The sequence below is a fragment of the Pelophylax lessonae genome (genome assembly GCF_965119305.1).
Source record: "Pelophylax lessonae genome assembly, chromosome: 11".
Lineage (NCBI taxonomy): Eukaryota > Metazoa > Chordata > Amphibia > Anura > Ranidae > Pelophylax > Pelophylax lessonae.
Window position 1 is genome coordinate 214,706,734 of NC_138778.1, and position 22,745 is coordinate 214,729,478.

Sequence of the window (22,745 nt, forward strand, 5' to 3'; positions counted from 1 at the left end):
AATGTGGATATTTAATGTGCTCAAAATTAAACAAACAAAAAAAAAAGAAACCTCCATAAAACTTTAAAAACTTATTTTCCCTCATTAATAAAAGTATATGTCCACAGCTACAAATTTTAACATTCAGTATATACAGTAGGATATGCAAACCTTTGTGGATTGACAAGTTTCGCCCAAAATGGGGCTTCTTCAGGATCCACTTGATTGTTCACGCTATCAAACAATGCAGTTGGTAAAGAACAAAATAGATGTTATTGCAAACAATATGTAGTTGCTTCATATTATCACAGCATATGATGATAAACATTCAAAAGAAGAAAATATATGCAAACTAAGGCTGGCCATATACAGTATTATACAATTTTTCTTACAATTTTCTGTACACTTTTCTTAAAATTTACCTTCAACTATGTAGTACAAACGCCAGCCTAATTGGATACAAGTGAAAGTGTTGTTTAGCTTTGACCTCATATTATGTGGTTTGTGGTAAATCTAGTAGAAAATTGTACAGGAAAATTGAACATGTATGGCCAGCCTAATTCTCCTCAAACATCCGTCACCCTATTTAAGAAAATGGGGAAGAGGGGAAAAAAGGGGGGGGGGACAGGGGGGGGGGCTTTGTAATGTGCAGGGCTGAGGACAGAGCTGAATTCCATAAAGCAGTGCCATCACGTACCAGCATTTGGTGCTCTAGGTGTTGTCGGGGGTTAAGAGGTCCCTCCCACCAGCTGCAGACGGTTGCAGTCACATGACCACATAGAAAAATAAAGGGGGAAAAATATGTAGAGGAAAAACACTTCATGTACCCTAAAAAGGGTCATGGGGGAAATGTGGATATTTTAATGTGCCCAAAATTAAACTCAAGAAACGAAAAGAAACCTACATAAAATCACATTTATTTTTACATTAAAAACGTATTTTCCCCCATTAACAAGTATATGTCCGCATTAAATTTTAACATTCAGTATATACAGTAGGATCGGCATGCAAATGCAAACTTTTATGGATTGACACGTTTCGCCCGAAATGGGGCTTCTTCAGGATGCACTTGATTGTTCACTATATCAAACAATGCAGCTGGTAAAGAACAAATTTGATGTTATTGCAAACAATAATATATAGTTGCTTCATAATATCACAGCATATGATGTTAACCATTCAAAAGAAGAAAATATATGCAAACTAAAGCTGGCCATACATTATACAATATTCTTACAATTTTCTGTCCAATTTTCTTGGAATTTACCTTCAACTATGTAGTACAAAGGCCTTCCTAATTGGATACAAGTGAAAGTGTTTTAGCTTTGACCTCATAGTGGTCTATGTGGTCATGTATGCAACAGACGGTTGCAGTCACATGACCACATAGAAAAAGCGGTAAAAATATGTAGAGGAAAAACTCTCCCTCATGTACCCTAAAAAGGGTCTTGGGGGAAATGTGGATATTTTAATGTGCCCAAAATTAAACTCAAAGAAAAAGAAACCTACATAAAATCACATTTATTTTTACATTAAAAACGCATTAACAAGTATATGTCCACATTAAATTTTAACATTCAGTATATACAGTAGAATCTGCATGCGAAACTTTATCGATTGACACGTTTCGCCCGAAATGGGGCTTCTTCAGGATCCACTTGATTGTTCACTCTATCAAACAATGCAGCTGGTAAAGAACAAATTAGATGTTATTGCAAACAATATGTAGTTGCTTCATATCACAGCATATGATGTTAAACATTCAAAAGATGAAAATATATGCAAACTAAGGCTGGCCATACATTATACAACAAAATAGATGTTATTGCAAACAATATATAGTTGCTTCATGATATGTTAAACATACAAAAGAAGAAAATCTATGCAAATGAATGCTCCTCAAAAGTCCGTCCCCTGATTAAGAAAATGGGGAAGAGGGAAAAAAAAGGGGGGGGGCGGTCCTTTTGTAATGTTGAGGGCTGACAATGGAGCTGAATTCCATAGAGCAGTGCTGTCATGTACCAGCATCTGGTGCGCTAGGTGTTGTCGGGGGGTAAGAGGTCCCTCCCACCAGCTGCAGAGGGTTGCAGTCATGTGACCACATCAAAAAATTAGGGGGGGAAGAGATTTTAAATTGCAGTGCAATGGGGAGGCAGCATTTAAAAGGTGGGTATGTAGCCTAAACTTCTGCTGAAACCTCTATACAGTAATTTCGTAAACGGCAGGAGTTGAGCAGTTAAAGTAGCAGCAGTTGGAGTTAGTAGCAGCAGCTTGCTGTACTGCACATATTGCATTTTTAGGTGGTACACCGTAGGGAAGAAGAGCACGTAGATGACCTATGAACTGATAATCGGGTGATGCTCATCCACACTCAGACGGAGAGGTGATCCAGGAAGCTGCAGTAATGGTGTCACCCTGTGGTTACTTTGCGTTGGGGTGTGTGCATCATGTGCTGTCGGACAGAATTACTAATCTTTTGGCAGTCGAAAGAGGAAAAATTAGCTGCCCTAGATCTTTTGCATGGCAAATCCGATTCATTTCCTGTAGCTTTTTTTTCTAAAGGAGGACCAAACTTTTTTTTTTTTTACAAGGCCTGTAGAAGTGAAATGATGGGATCACCGTCTGTTGCAAGCGCAGACTGACCAGAATCCCAATGATTTCCCCTTCGTCTCTCCTCGCAGACAGCCAGAGCTAACAAGATTAGATTCTGATTCCAGTCTCTCTGATGCCCACGCTTCACTGAGTAGCGATATACAAATGTTTACACTCTCCTGCCGCAGGGCGATGGGCTGGCATGAGATGGCATATTTCACCAAGCGTCTATCTGTCCGACAGTCTCTCTCTGCTTATCGTTAAATGATGCCTTGTTATAATTTAGAGAACTTCAGGCAGTCGGGCAATCTTAACTGTGCGCTGGTTGTCCAAAAAGCGGTCTGCTGACTACGTTTGTCATCTTTTTTTCCAGGCATTGGATCAAAGAATTTTGGTTCCTATGCTATGGTAAAATATCAGAAAGTATGATGTCATCTGCAAGTCAATCGGCAAGTGATTTAAAGAGTCAGTTGTTGACTCTTTAAATCACTTGCCGTCTGCCCTATAGCAGTTTTACTGCTACAGGGCAGCAGCTTTGTGCCGTATCACGTGTGTGTGTGTGTGTGTGTGTGTGTGTGTGTGTGTGTGTGTGTGTGTGTGTATATATATATAATATATATATATAATATAGTGCGTGATTCCAGACTTCTGCCTGCAGGGGGCGTGCGAGCATGCCGCTCCTGATGTGGTTCACGGCAGAAGCTGATCTGCAGGTATCCGGCACTCTGTCCTCTGGCACCCACCGATCATCTGTAAACTTTCACACAACAGCCTATGTAAACAAGGCAGATCCCGTTCTGACGGGGGGATGGATTCTGTGTTCCTGCACCATACATAGTAAACACACACAGCCATGGAATTGGGATGTACCATCCTGCATCCTTTTTTGCCCCTGTGCTTCACTGCACCCAGGGCAACTACCCCCTCCTGCCCACTCCTTGTCCCGGCTCTGCTGGCAAGGGTTAACCATTCCCTTCCTCCTCTTTTAAGACCTTTAACACTGGCTAGACACACAGTTAACACTTTGATGTCCCCTGATGTTAATCCCTTTCCAGCCAGAGTCATTAGTACAGTGACAGTGCATATTTTTAGCACTAATCACTGTATTAGTGTCATTGGTTTCCGCAGAAAGTGAGAATGTCCGCCGCAATAACGCAATCCTGCCTTAAGTCGCCGATCGCTGCCATTACTAGTATAAAAAAATATAAATAAAACTTCCAACATAAATCTCATAGATTCTAGACCCTATAATGCTAGTTTAAATCAATCAATATACGCCTATTGGGATTTTTTTTACACCAAAAACATGTAGCAGAATACATATTGGCCCTAATTTTTTTTTTTTTTATGTTTTATAGCAGGAAATTAAAAAAAATTCTTATATATATATACCCTCTTCTTTTTTTTTTTTTCTCTTGTTTATAGCGCAAAAAAAAAATAAATGCAGTGGTGATCAAATACCACCAAAAGATGCTCTATTTGTGGAAAAAAAATACATACCGTACATTTTATTTAGGTACAGTGTTGCATTAACGTGCAATTGGCACTCAAAGTAACGCGGTGACGTATCGCAAAAAAATGGCCTGGTCATGAAAGGGGGGGGGGGGAATCTTCTGGAGGTCAAGTGGTTAATAAAAATTTAAATGGTTTAAAAAACAGAAATGGATCTGATGATCCATGGATCCCACATTATAGACAAATTACATTGTTTGGACATCTCCTGGACTTGGCCTCATGGTTGCCTTCCCACCTAATCTTTTAATGTAGTTGGTGGTTTTCCACCCCAATTGGCTCGGCTTGGGGGGGTCAAGCTATATTCAACATAACCAGTAAGGCCCCATTCACACTAGTGCGACTTGTCCCGCGATTTTGGACCGCAAAATCGCATGACAAGTAGTTTTCCATTATTTTCAATGAGCCCCATTCATATCAGTGCGTTTTGAAGTCGCACCGACTTCAAAGTAGTTCCTGCACTACTTTGCCATGATTTTAATGCGTTTTGGGGCATATAGCCTTGCCATTGCTTTCAAAATCGCGCCGCAAAATTGCGGTAAAATTGCGTCGCATAAGTGTGAAAGGGGCCTAAGAATCAGTTCTACCTTTCTGCTGCCTACACCCCTGAATCTGATTGTTTTGACCTACAGTTTTCACTGAAGGTGAACTTCTTTTGTGTTTCAATCCTTCGAAGTCTGCTAATCAGGAAAGTCCATCACAAGTCGTTATCCGCATACTTGTTCTAGATCAGCGACTCGGTATACAAACAAGAGGGTTGGCATGACAGCCAGGCAGTTGGTTTTTGCACAATTCTGCTTTGACGGCTTTATCTCTCGTGACATATTCAGTCTTCTGCTAATCTGTGTGCTTGATGCAATATAAAAGATGACAGAACCCGACTCCTGGTTCTTCCTAAAGTATAAGGGCTTTTTCACATTTCACTCAATTTCTAATGCTTCACAAAGGCTCCTATAGCGTTCGTATGGGTGTTATGGGCCATACACACTATACAATTGTCTTTAGATTTTTTCCTTTAGAGCCCATTCACACTGCCGTGACTTGTCAGGCTACTTGTCAGCCTGACAAGTCACGGTCCATTGATTAGCACAGGACCCGTTTTAACCACTTAAGCCCCGGAGGATTTGGCTGCTAAACGACCAGGGGGTATTTTGCGATTCGTCACTGCGTGACTTTAACGGACAATTGCGCGGTCGTGCGACGCTGTACCTAAACGAATTTGGCGTCCTTTTTTTTCCCACAAACAGAGCTTTCTTTTGGCGGTATTTGATCACCTGTGCGATTTTTTGATCACTCGCTATAAACAAAAAAAGAGCGTCAATTTTGCAAAAATAGCAATATTTTTCCCTTTTTTTTATATGAAATTCCCCCCCCAAAAAAAAATGTAAAAATCAAAATTTTTTAACATTTTCGGCCAATTTGTTTTATGCTACCTATGTTTGGTAAAAAAAAATCGCAAAAAGCGTATTTTGATTGGTTTGCGCAAAAGTTATTGCGTTTACTAACTAAGGGAAAGATTTTTGTCATTTTTGTTTTTTTTTTTAACGCGTAATGGCGGCGATCTGCGATTTTTTTTTTTTTTTTTTTTTTTTTTTTTTTTTTTTTTTTTTTTTTTTTTGCGGTACTGCGACATTGCGGCGGACAGATCGGACCCTTGACTGACATTTTTGACACTTTTGGGGTTACCAGTGACATTTCTACAGTAATCAGTGCTATATATATGCACTGTTACTGTAAAAATACACTGGTAGTGAAGGGGTTAACTTTATTTGAAAGGGAGGGGCTGTGTGTGTCCCTAGGGGCGTGATTCTAACTGTGATTGGCTGTGGCTTCAGCTGTATGCAGAGTGATCAACGGATCCTCATAGTAGATCCATATGATCAGCTCTCATACAGAGGGGAGAATGACAGGCAGCTTGTTTACACTAGCTGCCTGACTTTCTCCCTCTCCCCCGCCGATCGCAGAGTGGCCGGCGGACATCGGGTCCGCCGGTCACACGCGCGGGGGGGGTCCGTGACCACGCGGGAGCGCGCCTCCGGCGGCGCGCGCTCGCTCCCTAGACCCTCACAAGCTAGTGACGTAGCCCTACGTCACTTTGCCTGTGAGGGGCTGACCGCCGACGTAGATAGTCGTGCGGCGGTCGGCAAGTGGTTAATAGGAGCGACACAAGTCACTCCGACTTAGAAAAAGAGTCCTGTACTACTTTGGGGCGACCTCGGAGCGACTTGCATAGACTTCCATTATGTGAAGTCCCTGCAAGTCGCACCGAAGTTGCGGTGCACGCGACTTCACAGGTCGCCCCCCCGAAGTCGTGCCGCTTCAGTGTGAACCGGCACTTGGATTTACCAAAACCATATAATACAAGGTCAAATCTAAACACTTTCAATGTGTATGCAATCAGGCAGGTCCTTGCACTACATAGTGAAGGTAAATCTTAACAAAAGTTGTATAGTGTGTATCCAGCTTTAGACTGGCGTCAATAAGGTTAAGTATTGGCATTAGATTGGCATTTTACAAGCATTGACGAGTTAAAAAAAGCTCCCCAAACACCCTATGTGCAGTTTTGAAGCGTATTATGAGCATTAATGCGCGTTAAAACTGCTCCACAAACTCTTATTACATTACAGTAAATAAACTGATCTTAACGCGCTGCAAATGCCTGCCTGAGCGTTTTTGTGAAGCTTTACTATAGACTTGAAAGGCTTCAAACGCCTCCTGACTCGACACGAGGCTTCAATTTTGAAGCGACGTGACGCTAACGCTTCATGTTTATATAATATGGACAGCGCTGTGACAGCATGTCCGTTTTCATCCGATCCCATCCACTGAACGGATGGTGAGCCTATCGCTATCCATCTGTTTTCAGGGGATCTTGTCGGATGAGGTCCGCCTGAAAAATGGACAGTCGGACCTAATCGGTCCAATCGTGTGAAAGGAGCCTAAGTCGGTTCACACTAGCGCGACTTGTCAGTCGACTTGTCAGCCTGACAAGTCGCGCTCCCTCACGGTCCATTGACCGCTACAGGACCCGTTCTAATAGGAGCGACACAAGTCGCTCCGACTTAGAAAAAGTACTACTTCGGGGCGACCTCGGAGCGACTTGCATAGACTTCCATTATGTGAAGTCCCTGCAAGTCGCTCCGAAGTCATGGTGCACGGGACTGCACAAGTCACCCCCGAAGTAGTAAGGAGTCGTGTCGCCTCAGTGTGAACCGGCTCTAAGTCCCCGTTCACACTGGGGCGACCTGTGAGGTGACCTGGTCGCCTCACAGGTCGCCGTAGGTCGCCTTCCATAGGGAAGCTGCGGACCCGCTCTAATAGGAGCGACACAAGTTGCTCCGACTTAGAAAAAGGGTCCGGAGCTTCTTTGGGGCGACCCGGAGCGACCGTCATAGACTTCAATGTTATGAAGTCTGTGCCGGCCGCTCCGAGGTCGCGGCGCGCTGCTCGCACCGTGACCTCGGAGGTCGCCCCCCCAAGTCGGATCGCCCCTATGTGAACGGGGCTTAAATGTGCATTTTGTTAGTGTTTGTAAACTTCGAAAAACTATAAAAATAAACTTTAGTTTCACTATTTTAGGTGTGCCTGCAGTACTTTTCTATTACCTGGTTGATCCTACCAGTTCCCATCTTCCTGGTAATAAAACCGACCACGCTAAACATGGTAGCCAATACATGCTAGCGTGGTCAGTTTACCTTCCCTGTCGTCCCACTGATTGATACAGGTACAGTGTGCGGGAGCCATTGGCCTGGAGCGCCAGCGGGGGGACCTGAGAAGAGGAGGATCAGGACTGCTCTTTGCAAAACCAACTGCACAGAGGAGTCAAGTATAAAATGTTTAAAAGAAAAAGAAAAGGTTATAATATTGCATTGAGCTGGTCATGTAGACCAGCTTTTTTTCAACTTCTTTTTTTTTTTTTTTTTTTTTTCAGTCGAGGCACCCTTTAGGCTAAGTTCACATGTAGGCATTTTTGGGGAGTTTTTCTGCTCTAGGATCAGCTCAAAAAATGCCCAACTAGACAAATCCTATTCATTTCAATGGCCCCTGTTCACATCTGAGCGTTTTGACGTTTTAAGCAAAACGCCCAACGCTCAAAAAAGTACATGAGCTTCTTTTTTGGGCAGATTACAGGCGTTTTTATTTTTTTCCATTGGTTACTAGTCAACCTAAAAACGCCTGAAAAAACGCCTAAAAACGCCTGTAAATAGCAACGCCAAGATGTGAACGTAGCCTTAAATATCATGGAAATCTCAAGGCACCCTTTTTAAAAATGGAGAGTCTCAAGCCTCCCCATTCAAAAATGTAAAAACCTATTCTAATAGTTTTTACACAATGCAGCAACATCCAAACACGTAGAACACCCAACGTTAGAGGGGATTTATTCTTTCGAAGCAAGTCAACTTTTGCAAACTGGTCCTGACTAGTACGCCAATGTTTCTCTTCAGCTAATGTGACCCCAACGCTGATGGAGAGAGGGGTGGCGGGGGGGGGGGGTACAAGGATGGTCTGCAGGTGACTGACCTGTTAAAGATCAGCTGATGATGTCATTGGTCATTGGGACGCCAGCAGCTAGAAGGTTGTAATGGTGCACAATATTATCCTGTGGCGTTTTGTAACTAAAAGGCAGGCTTCATCCATTCGCCGGCTTGTATACAATTTTTGGCCAATCTTTTAGGCATTTTGCTAAAGCAAAATGCCTAAAAGAAACCTCAAGGCACCCCGGGGTGCCTGGGCACATTAGTTGAAAAAGGCTGATGTAGACCTCTTAGCCTCCTGTTTATTTTTATAGACCACTACCCACTACAAGATTTTATCTGACCTGCAGCTAGGATAAGCGGCATATTCTCAGTCTGAGGAATCGGATCAGTTGGTCTCTGATTCTGATGGAGGCCCTGATGTAAGGGCCTCCACCAGAATCGGAGACCAACTGAAGCTGAAGTATTTGGGGTGGGGGGGATTTATGGTGGGATTGGAGCCTTCTAATCTGAGGTTTTTTCATGCAGCACATTATTTACATTTTACTCATTTATAAATGTATGTAGTTTTTTTTTTTTTTTTTTTTTGGCCTCAAATTATAATGTGGCCCTCACACAGAAAAGGCTGGAGACCCCCCCCCCCCCCCCCTTGTTTAGTCCAAAGCAGTTTTCTGAGGCCAAGCATGTAGCAGAGACTGTTGTCACACGGAGGATGCTGGTAGTTAGCGAAGTTATTTGCCAAGGCTGAGGGGGCGAGCTGTACTGAACTTGTAGTGTCTGCTCCCAGGCTGTCTCGGCTATAGGGGAGGAGGGCAGCGCACTCCCAAGGGCTGGATCCTACATTAAAGGACTCTTTATATCGCTGCCAGCTCCGAGTCTGTGAATCACTGGTCGGCCTGACAAGGGCAGGGCAATTACATGTGAAATGTACTCTGAGAGAGTTGCAAACCACAGCCACTGCCAACATATAAGAGGCTTTAATCACCGCCGCACTGTGCGACTGCAGCTCCTGCCGGCCCCCGCTAAAGGTCCCTGGTCTTAAGGAAATTGAAGGGTTTTTGTTTTAAAAACCCCGGAGCTATAGAAATCTCTAAATGCAGCCAGTCAGTCGGGCAGCTTAGGCGATGACCATATTGTATCCTGCAGAAAGGCCTCGGCTTTACATGGAGGCTAGTGTTAGTCTAAGTATAGGCTTAGTGGCACATTGTAGTGTGTGTGGCCTGTCTTGCTGCGTAGCTGCAATGAAAAATAAAAACTTAGAACGCAGGCCCTGCCCCAAGCCAGGCCCTGGAAAAAGAACTTTCCATTTTAACAGTGTGAACTGCTCCTGCGGAAGGGATTGTTGCTTTTGCTTAACATGTGACTAATATCGGACATTGTCTGCAATTGTTCAGTTATCTTCAGATGGGAGGAAAAGGACTTATTCAGACACAAGTCTTTAGATCAGGGATCCTCAATCTACGGCCCTCCAGCTGTTGTGGAACTACACATCCCATGAGGCATTGTTAAACTCTGACATTCACAGACATGACCTGGCATGATGGGAATTGTAGTTCCTGAACAGCTGGAGAGCCATAGTTTGAAGACCTCTGCTTTAGATCTTTCATACAATCTTCCTGGTTCTACAGGTCAAATTTCCCCTCCTTCTGCCATTTGATTTCCTACAACCTTTAGTTCTCATAAGTGTATCGCATCAATTGTATTTGCATATTTGCACAATTGTGTCTTAGATTGTGCAATCGTATTGTGACGTGTCAGCTTATCACTGAATTTCTTCTAGGGAATAAAAAAATCTTTTTGGGGATTTTGAGGAGTTTCTACAAATGAATGGCAGGTGGCATGGCAGCCTTTCTCAACCTTTTCAACACAAAGGAACCCTTGCAATAGCCTCCCAGTCTCAGGGAACCCCTGCTAATAATGATAAATACAACTCGTGATACATTGGTGTGAAGAATGCTCCCTAAAGCGGAGCTCCATCCAAGATTTGGCACCCTTCGGAGTAGCGGGTACCTGGTTTTGATAGGTACCTGTCCCCACTTCCGGGAGACCTCACTGCAGCAAGATTCCTCGGAAGTTCCTCCACCGCCGGGCCAGTTAGAAAGCACGGCACGCTTCCCGCATGCGCAATAGGGAACCGACTGTAAAGACGAAAAGCTTCACTTCCGGTTTCCTTTACGAGTGGTGGCGGCAGCACCCAAGAGCCGACATTGCAGGCTAAGTGTCCTAATATAAAAGGTTAGCAGCTACAATATTTGTAGCTGCTGACTTTTCATTTTTTTGGTTGGGGGGGGGGGGGGGGCGACTCCTCTTTTAAGCCTGGTACACATTAATAATGTTAACCAGCGAGTTGAACAGAAAATAAAAAATGAAAGCTCTGGCAGGAGCCGCTGTACTAAGGCTAGTTTTACAACTGTGCGGGTGGTGTCACTGCGGGACCTGCACAAATTCCCGCAGCCGCAACCACCCATACAGCAAAAAGCGGGATCCATTGAACCTAATGGCACACCGCCTGCACTGGAAATTTCACCCACACTGGTAACCTCTGTTCCCGCGTGGGCTGCGATTTCAAAAATAGTGCTTATACTTTATTGCTGCGTGTGGCGGGGCACGTCAGCCCATTCAAATGAATGGGCTCTTTCCAGCACGAATGCCCGCACGGGTGGGAACGTAGCCTAATGGCGCTTTTCCACTGCATGGAACCCAATGGTTCAGCTCGCTTTTGTGCTTTTCCACTGCTGGTACCGCATGGTATGGTGTAGGAACGGTTCAGTTCAGTTTGGTATGGCGGCGCTTTTCCAATGCATGGAACCGAACGGTACGGCTCTCAAAAACAGTACCACCTTGATTGTGGTTCCAAGAGGTACCATACCCGGTACCATATCCCACAATCCTGTGCATGCAGTCACTACTAGCCACTGATTGGTCAGAGAATCCCACCTACCCCGTTGTTATCCCACCCACTTAACTTTAGTACTACTTTAGTGGAAAAGCAAACCATACCATACCGTACCGAACCGTTCCAACACCGTACCATGCGGTACCAGCAGTGGAAAAGCAAACCGGGCCGAGTAGAGCCGAGCCAATACTTGCAGTGGAAAAGTGCCATTACAGTCCGATATTAGTGCAGCTATTTCCCCTGCTGAGCTGTTGTGTTCTGATCAGTGCTGTCAGCCATTGGCGATGATCTGGAGCCGGTAGGCTGCTGGTTTTCCATGATGCTTGCCTGGCTTCTGTTGGACCGGCTGACATACACACAGGCGGACATTGTTTTTGAACCGGCCAATGTCTTTCGACATTCAATGCGTGTCTCTCCCCCCATCTCCCCACCTCCACTGTCACATTTGGCACTTTTTAAGGGGTTGGGGGGGGGGGGTGTGTTCCTGGTTTTGACAGGTACCCACTCCCATTTCCGATGCGAGCCAGAAGTTTAGCACCCCCAGCCTTTCCCCGCAGTCTTCCAGGACACACTACAGGTCCCAGAATGCTATGGGACCATTCACAAGGCGCAGAGCGGCTCGCACATGCACAGCTGGAAACCGGCTGTAAAGCCACAAGGCTTTTCTTGCGGTTTCCCTTGGGAAGAATTGGTTCAGGTGAGGGCATGGCTGGATCCCTGGACCAGGTAAGTGTCCTTATGATAAGTCAGCAGATACAGTATATGTAGCTGCTGACTTTTATTATGTCTTTGAGGGGAGACTGGAGGTCCTCCTTTAAGGAACCCCTCTAGAGGAACCCTAGTTGAGAAACCCTGCTTTATGGACTTGCAAAACCTAAAATACATTTGCTTGAAAGCCACGTTGAATTCTTTCAAATGTGTAAATCTTGACTGGAGAATCTTTAGGAAAAGGAATTCAAGTTGGGCAGCTTGTATGGCTAAAGTTTTATAGAGTTAAAATCACAAGAGCCTTTAAATGTCGTGTCTTTACGGTTTGGCAACAAACGCTGTTTTTCTTTATTGGTTAATGATTAGATGGGTTATCACCAACTCTCCCAGACGCCGGTGTTTATAGTGTTGGAGTTGGCAGGCTTTTAGTGTCTGGATATTGTAACAAAGCACCTTAAAGGTCAGCGTAACCCTCTAGCTTCAGGCGGGCACTCGAGTTGACCATGGACTGAAGATGGTGGTTGGGTATGAAGGATATCTATTTGAGTTTATAAGTACTATTTACAAGCATGCTTATATTGTCTGTACGTCGGTTTTGTCTGTGGAAATTTAAAGGGCTGTCACACCCCATCATGCCCCTAATGAATGCACTACAACCTAGCCAGTTAAAGGTCCCCCACCGTGTCAGTCTGGACTAGCCAACTGTTAACTTGTGTTGTAAAGTACCTTGGCTAGTGGAGAGGGTGGAGACCTCCAAAATTATTAAAAAGGAATAGAAGCTAGTGGAGAGTCAGGGAAAGGAGCAGAGTCCACTAGTACAGAGAATTTTAGGGAGAGTTAGAGGAAGGAGAAGAGTCCTCCAGCAGTGCAGAGTATTTTAGGAGAGGAGAGTTTTATATAGGAGCGGAGTCCTCCAGCAGTACAGAGTATTTCAGGAGAGGAGAGTTGGATAGAGGAAGGAGCAGGGTCCTCCAGCAGTACAGAGTATTTCAGGAGAGGAGTGTTTTATATAGAAAGAGCAGAGTATTTCAGGAGAGCAGAGTTTTTATATAGAATGAGCAGAGTCCTCCAGCAGTACAGAGTATTTAAGGAGAGGAGAGTTGGGTAGAGGAAGGAGCAGAGTCCTCCAGCAGTACAGAATGTTTCAGGAGAGGATAGTTGGATAGAGGAAGGAGCAGAGTCATCCAGCATAGCAGAGTATTTCAGGAGAGGAGAGTTAGATAGAGGAAGGAGCAGAGTCGTCCAGCAGTACAGAGTATTTCAGGAAAAGAGTTGGGTAGAGGAAGGAGCAAAGTCCTCCAGCAGTGCAGAGCATGTCAGGGGAGGGGAGTTAGAGGAAGGAGCAGAGTCCTCCAGCAGTACAGAGCATTTCAGGCAGGGAGAGTTGGAGGAAGGAGCAGAGTCCTCCAGCAGTGCAGAGCATTTCAGGGGAGGGGAGTTGGAGGAAGGAGCAGAGTCCTCCAGCAGTACAGAGCATTTCAGGGGAGGGGAGTTAGAGGAAGGAGCAGAGTCCTCCAGCAGTACAGAGCATTTCAGGGGAGGGGAGTTCGAGGAAGGAGCAGAGTCCTCCAGTAGTGCAGATTATTCTAACAGACAGTCGTGGTATTGGCTAAAAACAAAGTAATAAAGACTCCATACAAATGAGTGGGGCTGACTCTTTCAATTAATACAACAGGTCTGTTTATAGAATCATTACCCAATCCTGATTTCACATTTCTGATGCTTATTGCCTGTAAACTAAACAGTTGAGTAATCTTCCATTTTTTTGTTTGCAGCGGAGCTGGAGTTCGTTCAGATAATCATCATTGTGGTGGTCATGATGGTTATGGTCGTGGTAATAACGTGTCTCCTAAATCACTACAAGCTTTCAGCACGATCGTTCATTCACCGACACAGCCAAGGAAGGAGGCGAGAAGAGAACCTGTCTTCGGTAAGGAAGTTCCTTGCAACCTGTTGAGCAAAGGCTTCGGCCAATCAATTAATCAGGACCCAATGTGATTTGATAGCCGTTTTGTGTGATAGATGAAATTAAGCAATAGTTGATAGCAGAGTTTTTTTTTTTTTTTTTTTTTTTTTTTTTTTTTTTTGGGGTGTTTAGGCTATGTAATGCTCTTCAAAAACATCTGATTTACGTTGTGGTTACCAATGTTGCCAATGTTGGCGTTTAGACTTTTGGTTATTTTGGAGTTCGTATGTGTCCTAAATTCCTGCAGCTTTCCATTTTGCGTCATTTAATCTCCAATTCAGAACTCTATGGGTGCGGTCAGCTTAAATCTCATACCATGGCATTGGGCAGAATTTTATTAAAGTAGAATTATAGGCAAAACTTTGATTTTGGATAGTGCAAGGGAGGGTTATATAACCCCAGTCCGATTTTTGTCCTTTGTAAACATTTCCCCTCACTTCCTGTTCCATAGCCAAACAGGAAGTTAGAGGAAATCCCTTCAAATTAAGGAAATTCCTTGGGGACCCCCAGGTCACCAGAACTAGTGTCCCCATTGGAAGATTTCCCCTTTATTACTTTTCTAGGGACAACCCAACATTTGCGATTTTACTTTTACCTTCACTTTCAACGATAATGGTAAACAACAAAAATAGAGAGGGTGAATCTCCCTAACGGGGGCACAGACAGCCATACAAACTGACGGGTTCTAATCTCTCTCCACTCTCTCCACTCTATCCAACACTAAAAAAGGTTTTGCCTTTTTATTGTATTTTAAATCTGAAGTCAGCAGTCAGAAATTACTATGTAGTGGCCCTTTCTGCAGTGCTACCAGTTTGTTTATTCCAGGGGTAAGAAGTAAAGCAAAGTTTTTACCCTTTTCCATGCTACCGCAGGCTTCCCCCGCCATACAACCAATCCCAGGAAGTGGTTCATCCTCGCCACTCATTTGGTCATGGCCACTCTGATGTTAGCCTGTAGAATGTAGGACTGACTAGTGGTCCTGCATTCTACATGAGAAAATCGAGGACCAGCCCTCGTACTAGAAGCAGTGAAGAGCGTGGGTGACCTGCGAAATGAGGAATAAGGTAAGTATTTCTTTTTAATACCTACCCTTTGACCAGGGGTCTCCAATCTTTCTAAACAAGGGGTCAGTTTGCGGTCCTTCAGTTTTTATGGGGGCCTGGCTTTCCCTAGTAGAATTAGAAAACGTCCTGGTGTATGTGGACATTACCAATGTTATATCATTGGTATTAGTGGGAGGAATAGTGCCCCATCATTGGTGTCAGTGGGGAAAAAGCATGCTAAATGGTGTCATTGGGAGCAATAGTTTCCCATCATTGGTGCAAGTGGGGAGCAATAGTGTCCCATCATTTGCTCAAGTGGATAGCAATAGTGTCCCATCATTGATGCAAGTGGGAGCAATAGTGTGCTGCCATTGGTGCAAGTGGGAGCAATGGTGTCCCATCATTTGCTCAAGTGGGAGCAATGGTGTCCCATCATTTGCTCAAGTGGGAGCAATGGTGTCCCATCATTTGCTCAAGTGGGAGCAATGGTGTCCCATCATTTGCTCAAGTGGGGAGCAATGGTGTCCCATCATTTGCTCAAGTGGGGAGCAATGGTGTCCCATCATTTGCTCTCAAGTGGGGAGCAATGGTGTCCCATCATTTGCTCTCAAGTGGGGAGCAATGGTGTCCCATCATTTGCTCTCAAGTGGGGAGCAATGGTGTCCCATCATTTGCTCTCAAGTGGGGAGCAATGGTGTCCCATCATTGGGGCCAGTGTGAAGAATATTGCTTCATATCAGTGGGAGAAATGGTGCCCCAGGATTGGGGTCAGTAGGAGTAATAGTGACTCGTATCAGTAGAAGGAAAAGTGCCCCATTGCTGCTGTCAGTGGGAGGAAGAGAGCCGGATAAAGGCAAGCAATGATGGAGTACCAAGGATGCCTATCCCTGCCCTAGACAAAATGAGCAGCTAACCCCTGCCCTGTGGGGGGCAATTACATAGTCATTTTTGACAGCTGACTGGAAATAAAAAAAAAAAACTAAAACAAATCTAGTGTGTTTTTATGGAGGAGGAAATTCTTCTACATTTTGCATGCACATGTCGGTTACCTTTTACAGCAAGATGAGAAATTTATCTGACCAGTCAGTCTGTTTCCGGAGTAGGGAACAATCAAAGTTTCATGAGACACTCATACAGGTTTTCTTTTTTGTCGCAGGAAGGAAGCCTGTGGCCTTCGGACAGCACAGTTTCAGGAAACGGCGTAGCAGAGGTAAGATGGTCCACTGAATGCTTTGATCAGAGGCGGAGTCTGCTCAACGCAACGTAAAATGTTATTGACCTAATTTTCATAAACCAATTTGTTAATTTGTTTTTTATTTTTCTATCATACATAAGGAGAGGGGTGGGAGCAATTGGCAGTTTTTTCAACACACACACACACACACGATATATATATATATATATTACACACACACATGATCCTGCATCTCCGGATATCGTGTGCGTCGCCAGAGGCTCGCTTCCGCTGTGGTTGTGCACAGCAGAAGCCGATCAGCGGGTCCAGCAGGCTCTATGTCCGCCGGGACCCGGCGATAGTTCGTTACACAGGCAGAGCTGCACCCAAAACCTAGGCAGTTGAGACCAATGCCCGGCACCCAAAACCTAGGCAGTTGAGACCAATGCCCGGCACCCAAAACCTAGGCAGTTGAGACCAATGCCCGGCACCCAAAACCTAGGCAGTTGAGACCAATGCCCGGCACCCAAAACCTAGGCAGTTGAGACCAATGCCTGGCACCCAAAGCCTAGGCTGTCGAGACCAATGCCTGGCACCCAAAACCTAGGCAGTCAAGCCCAGTGCTTGGCACCCAAAACCTAGGCAGCCAAGACTAGTACCTGGCACCCAAAACTTAGGCAGTCAAGACCAATGCCTGGCACCCAAAACCTAGGCTGCCAAGCCCAATGCCCAGCACCCAAAACCTAGGCAGCCAAGACTAGTACCTGGCACCCAAAACTTAGGCAGTCAAGACTAGTACCTGGCACCCAAAACTTAGGCAGTCAAGACCAATGCCTGGCACCCAAAACTTAGGCAGTCAAGACCAATGCCTGGCACCCAAAGCCTAGGCTGTCGAGACCAATGCCTGGCACCCATAACCTAGGCTGCCAAGCCCAATGCCCGGCACCCAAAACCTAGGCAGCCAAGACTAGTACCTGGCACCCAAAACTTAGGCAGTCAAGACCAATGCCTGGCACCCAAAGCCTAGGCAGCCAAGACCAATGCCTGGCACCCAAAACCTAGGCAGCTGCACAGACCGAGAAATACCTCACTGTCCATGGTAGCGGTGTGCAGTTTCGGCTTCTCGGTGGGATTGCTCAGGTGGGTTGGGACTACAATCCCCAATGCGCCTGAGCACATCACTATATAGCACACAGGGACAGAGCTGAGGCTATCAATCACATTGTGTGGTGGAGCTTCCTCCCCTGTCATCATTTTTCCCTTGGTGTCAGAAAAACTTGTCGGAAGTGATTCATGCTGATAGCAGAGGAACGAAGCAGCAGACAGAAATGACACTTGGTGCTCTGGATTGAGAGAAGTACACACTATAGAGGGACGTGCTTTGTTCATATTTAACACCTGAGGTTTACAACCACTTTAAGGGAGAATGGTTTTCATTTGGAATAATTTTTAAACTTCTGTGTAGGAAGTATTTATATTTTTTTCCCCACAGTCTGTGGCTTCTGAATTGACTATTGTATTGTTTTTCAAGCCCTCCAAAAAATAATCTGGATTGTTTTTCCTGTAACCCTACAGCACATATACACACCCAGACCCTCGGACAGACTCAGCATCCCACCCTTCCTCCAGCGAGATCGCTTCAGCCGTTTCCAGCCCACCTACCCGTACATACAGCACGAGATTGACCTTCCGCCTACCATCTCCCTATCGGACGGCGAGGAACCACCGCCTTACCAGGGTCCCTGTACGTTGCAGCTTCGTGACCCTGAGCAGCAAATGGAACTGAACCGAGAATCTGTGCGGGCTCCCCCAAACCGAACAATCTTCGACAGTGACTTAATCGACAGCTCGGTCTACGGAGGCCCCTGTCCGCCCAGCAGCAACTCCGGAGTGAGCGCCACTTCCTACGGCAGCAACGGCAGGATGGAAGGTCCTCCCCCTACTTACAGCGAGGTCATAGGTCATTACCCGGGATCCTCTTTTTACCAGCACCAGCAGCAAAACATGGGCACGCCCTCCATATTGGAACACAACAGACTACATTTGCAAAGCAATGGTCATGACAGCACAGCAACGAGGAGCAAAGATAAGGACAAGCAAAAAGGACAGCTGTTTTAGAATTGAAAAAAAAAAAGACCGAACGTAAAAAAAAAAAAAGAGAAAAACAATTCAATAAACACTGCACTTCTAGCTGGTCCGTTTTTGTTGTCAGTTCGGCCCTCAATACCACTTTGTTGTGCGTATGTCTGGCAACTATTTGGGCACCAGAAAAAAAAAAAAAAACTTTTGAAGGGGAAGTCGGGGTGAAAAGGGGAAAGCCTTTTTTTCCCTTTTTTGTTCTCTTCTTGCTGTATAAATATTTACCTGTTATGTCTGGTTTGAATGCACAAGCGAAAGAAGCTTGAAAATGTTTATATGTTTAGCTATGTCTTGAAAAAAAATCCTTCAACTCCGTTGCTCTTTTTTTTTTTTTTTTTTTTTTTTTTTTTTTTACGTTGTTTTTTTTTTTTTTCTTTTAATTTTTAAAAGCAGAGCAGCGTATGCTTATTCCTATATACCCCACCCAACTTATATCTATAAATTTTTATTTTTTATTTTTTTTCTTAATAGCTCACTTAAACATTAAGGAAAACAAATCCTGAAATATTTGCACAAAAAAACTATTTGTTTAAAAGTCTTGCAATATATATATATATAAAAGAGAAAAAGTATGAGTGAGGGGGAAGTGTATTTTTGTATTCGAAAAGGGCCTATACACTTTTGGGATGTTTGCGTCAGAAATGGACAAAAAAAAAAGTTTTAAAGAGCAAACCGATTTTTTTTTTTTTTTTTTTTTTTAACGTTTTTTTTTTTTTTTGTGGGTGTGGGGGGTGGGAGGGTTGTTTGAATGCCAACTCAAAAAGTGTGTTGTATAATGGCGAGAGAGAAAAACAGCAGTTTTAGGATTATTTATATAAATATTTAAATTTTGCACTATTTTTTGATATGACTATACCAGTGCTTGTGTTAGAAACAATGTATCAAGTCTACCACAAACAACCCAAAATAGAAAATGACAAACGATTAAAAAAGGGATATGTGCAGCGCTGATGAATTTTGTTAGGTTTCTAAAGATGAGGATTTTTTTTTTTTTTTATAATACAGTTTGGCTGTCATTGTCTTGGGTCGTAACCATGCATTTTTTTTAGAATTTTTCATCTTGTTTTCAAACTACAACTCATTGACTTCTATTTACGTTTTCAGCAAATGTTTTTTTTGTTTCGCCCTGCCTTGATTAAATGTTTTTACACACTGTGCATTTAAATTACTGGTTACCTATAGACACTTAAGGAAGCCATTTTTATTAAATTCCACAAGAAAAAAAAAAAATAAAGCTTGCCAAATTGTAGTGATTTTGTCACTTTATACATCGAACTATTCCCACCCACAAGGTGGCTACCTACACTGTCCATAGGTAACTGACATTTTTTTAAAGGGAACAACTACTTTGCTAAGTTTTTGGTATGGAAGTTTAATTTTGTGGCAGTTGGAGGAAAGAATGTGCAACTTCGGAAAAAGAAGAAAAAAAAAATTGCATTAAAAATATCCCTTTTTGCAGACGACCCATAATGTACTGTTCAAACATTCCCTATGAGACCAGAAACAGTATTTAGGCCAATTATGAATTTAATTGGAAATATAATAAATTGCTTTGAGATTATTTCTTTGTTTATTTTTATTTTTTTATTATTTTTTTGGTTGTATGTTTCCCTGATGGGCACTAAGAATTGGCAGGAAGAATGTCATTGCCGTGTTATGTTTTATAAAGGACTTTGCAGGCAATTTTTGTTTGTGCGATGAGCACGACTGAAAATTGCCTTCTTAACCTTTTAATCTTGGCATTGCTGTCCGGTTGTAGGTAACAAGTATGGCATTTTCTTCCTGAACTGAATATTGGTTGTTGCTTGACCCTTTTATTTTTATTTTATTTTTTTTGAGGACTTCGTATAGAACACTAAGAGCTGGTTCACACTATTACGACTTGCCAGGCGACTTGGTCAGCCTGGCAAGTCGCGCACCATTGGGTCCATTGAGTAGTACAGGACCGGTTCTAATAGGAGCGACACAAGTCGCTCCGACTTAGAAAAAGGGTCCTGTACTACTTCGGAGCGACCTGGAGGCGACTTGCATAGACATTCATTTTATGAAGTCCGTGCAAGTCGCGCCGAAGTCGCGGTGCACGCTACTTCACAGGTCGCCCCCGAAGTCGGAGCGACCTAATGTGAACGGGGGCTAATGGTTGTGGAATTCTGATACCCAAAAAATCTTCCAAGCCGGTGTACATGGTTAGACTTGGAGTAAACAGAACACCAACAATTCTGTGTCCCTCAAGACTGTCCTGTTGGTACCTTGTCCTTTTTCTAGACAAGAGACGTTGGCCCAGTTTGACCACACGGTATATAAAACTTGTTTTAACTGAAAAATACTTGAAATATAGTCCCCCAAATCACATGCCACCTTGCGTTACCTGCTGTAAAAGACTTGGAAAGCTTTTCTTATCTCCACGATAAGTCGTTGGGTTTTCTTTACCATTTTTAGAAGGATGAATTGTTGGTTCCTGAGTTATTTCACCAAGGAGGGGATCCTTAACCATCAATTTATAACTTGCCACCTTGCGTTACCTGCTGTAAAAGACTTAGAAAACGTTTCTTATCTCCACGATAATTAGTTGGGTTTTCTTTACAATTTTTTGAAGGATAAATTGTTGGTTCCTGGGTTAAGTCACCAAGGGGGATCCTTGACCATCAAATTATAACTTGCCACCTTGCGTTACCTGCTGTCAAAGACTTAGAAAACGTTTCTTATCTCCACAATAATTAGTTGGGTTTTCTTTACAATTTTTAGAAGGATGACTTGTTGGATCCTGGGTTAAGTCACCAAGGAGGGGATCCTTAACCATCAATTTATAACTTGGTAATCTAGACATCAGCATTCACACATTTTCTTGGGCACCTTAAATACCCAGTAGCTAATTGTTAGAATTAAGAACATGTCTTTTGTTGCTGCCCCCTTGGTTTTCAATTAAACATTTCTGAGACTGTGGGATTTTTTAGTTTCAAACCAAAACACCATTTTGACATGACACTCAATGTAGGCATGCAAAAACACGGGCCTCCACTATAGGAATCTTAATGTATTGCCTAATGTAGTGGATGACTGCTTTATGGATGCATTTAGAAGATCAAGTCAACTGCTAGTGAACCTTGTTCATGGTTCTGTTGGCAACTCAAAATCTAAGCCAATGGTTTAAATGATTAAGAATAAAAACCTTACAATTTAATATTCAATTAAATTTAAATTTCAAATGTGTTTGGGCAGCTCTCTGGATTTGAATGGGCCTTCCTTGGTCCTTCAAGGCAGCAGGAGAAAGCTACCGGCACCTTCACTTCAAATCAACTGATGGTGAACCTTGTTCATGGTTCTGTTGGCAACTCAAAATCTAAGCCAATGGGTTAAACTATTAGGAATAAATACCTTAAAATTTAATATTCAATTAAATTTTAAATTTCAGATTTGTTTGGGCAGCTCTCTAGATTTGAATGGGCCTTCCTTGGTCCATGAAGGCAGCAGTAAAAAGCTACCGGCACCTTTACTTCAAATCAACTGATGGTGAACCTTGTTCATGGTTCTGTTGGCAACTCAAAATCTAAGCCAATGGTTTAAACAATTAAGAATAAAAACCTTACAATTTAATATTCAATTTAAATTTCAGATGTGTTTGGGCAGCTCTCTGGATTTGAATAGGCCTTCCTTGGTCCTTTTAAGTCAGCAGTAGAAAGCAACCCGCACCTTCACTTCAAATCAACTGATGGTGAACCTTGTTCATGGTTCTGTTGGCATCTCAGAATCTAAGTCAGTGGTTTAAAAGATTAAGAATAAAAAAATGTATAATTACGTTTCTAATATGTCTATAGAAGACAATCCAGTACTAGTTTTTGGACAGCTCGCTAACTTTGTTTAGACCTCCTTTGGTCCATGAAGGCAGCAGTAAAAAGCATCAGGCACCTTCACTTCAAGTCAACTAATAGTGAACCTTGTTCAGGGTTCTGTTGGCAAAACTGAATCTAAGTCAGTGGTTTAAAAGACTAGGCATGCAAAAATTAAATTAAATTGAATATTAAATATTACATTTCTAATGTGTTCCTAGAAGAGAATCCAGTCCCTATTGTTTGGGCAGCTCGCAAACTGTGAATGGACCTCCCTCAGTCATTCAAGGCAGCAGTAGAAGGCAACTCAGAATCCAAGTCAGTGGTTTAAAAGATTAAGAATATAAAAATTAGAATTAAATTTAAATTTGGAATATGTTCATAGACAATCCAGTACTCGTTTTTGGACAGGTCGCTAACTTTGTTTAGACCTC

General features: G+C 43.4%; 1 protein-coding gene across 2 annotated transcripts in view; it reads left to right on the forward strand.

Annotated features, from left to right (window-relative positions):
- The window catches only part of PMEPA1 (prostate transmembrane protein, androgen induced 1), a 98,485-nt gene extending 79,329 nt beyond the window's left edge, over positions 1–19,156 (forward strand). For both annotated transcript variants that reach the window (XM_082271672.1, XM_082271673.1), the window contains 3 exons: positions 13,938–14,092; positions 16,328–16,381; positions 17,921–19,156. In XM_082271672.1, coding sequence (XP_082127798.1) covers positions 13,938–14,092; positions 16,328–16,381; positions 17,921–18,463 — 752 coding nt within the window. In that variant the 3' untranslated portion in view covers positions 18,464–19,156. The remainder of the gene's footprint in view (positions 1–13,937; positions 14,093–16,327; positions 16,382–17,920) is intronic.
- Positions 19,157–22,745: the final 3,589 nt, after the last annotated feature.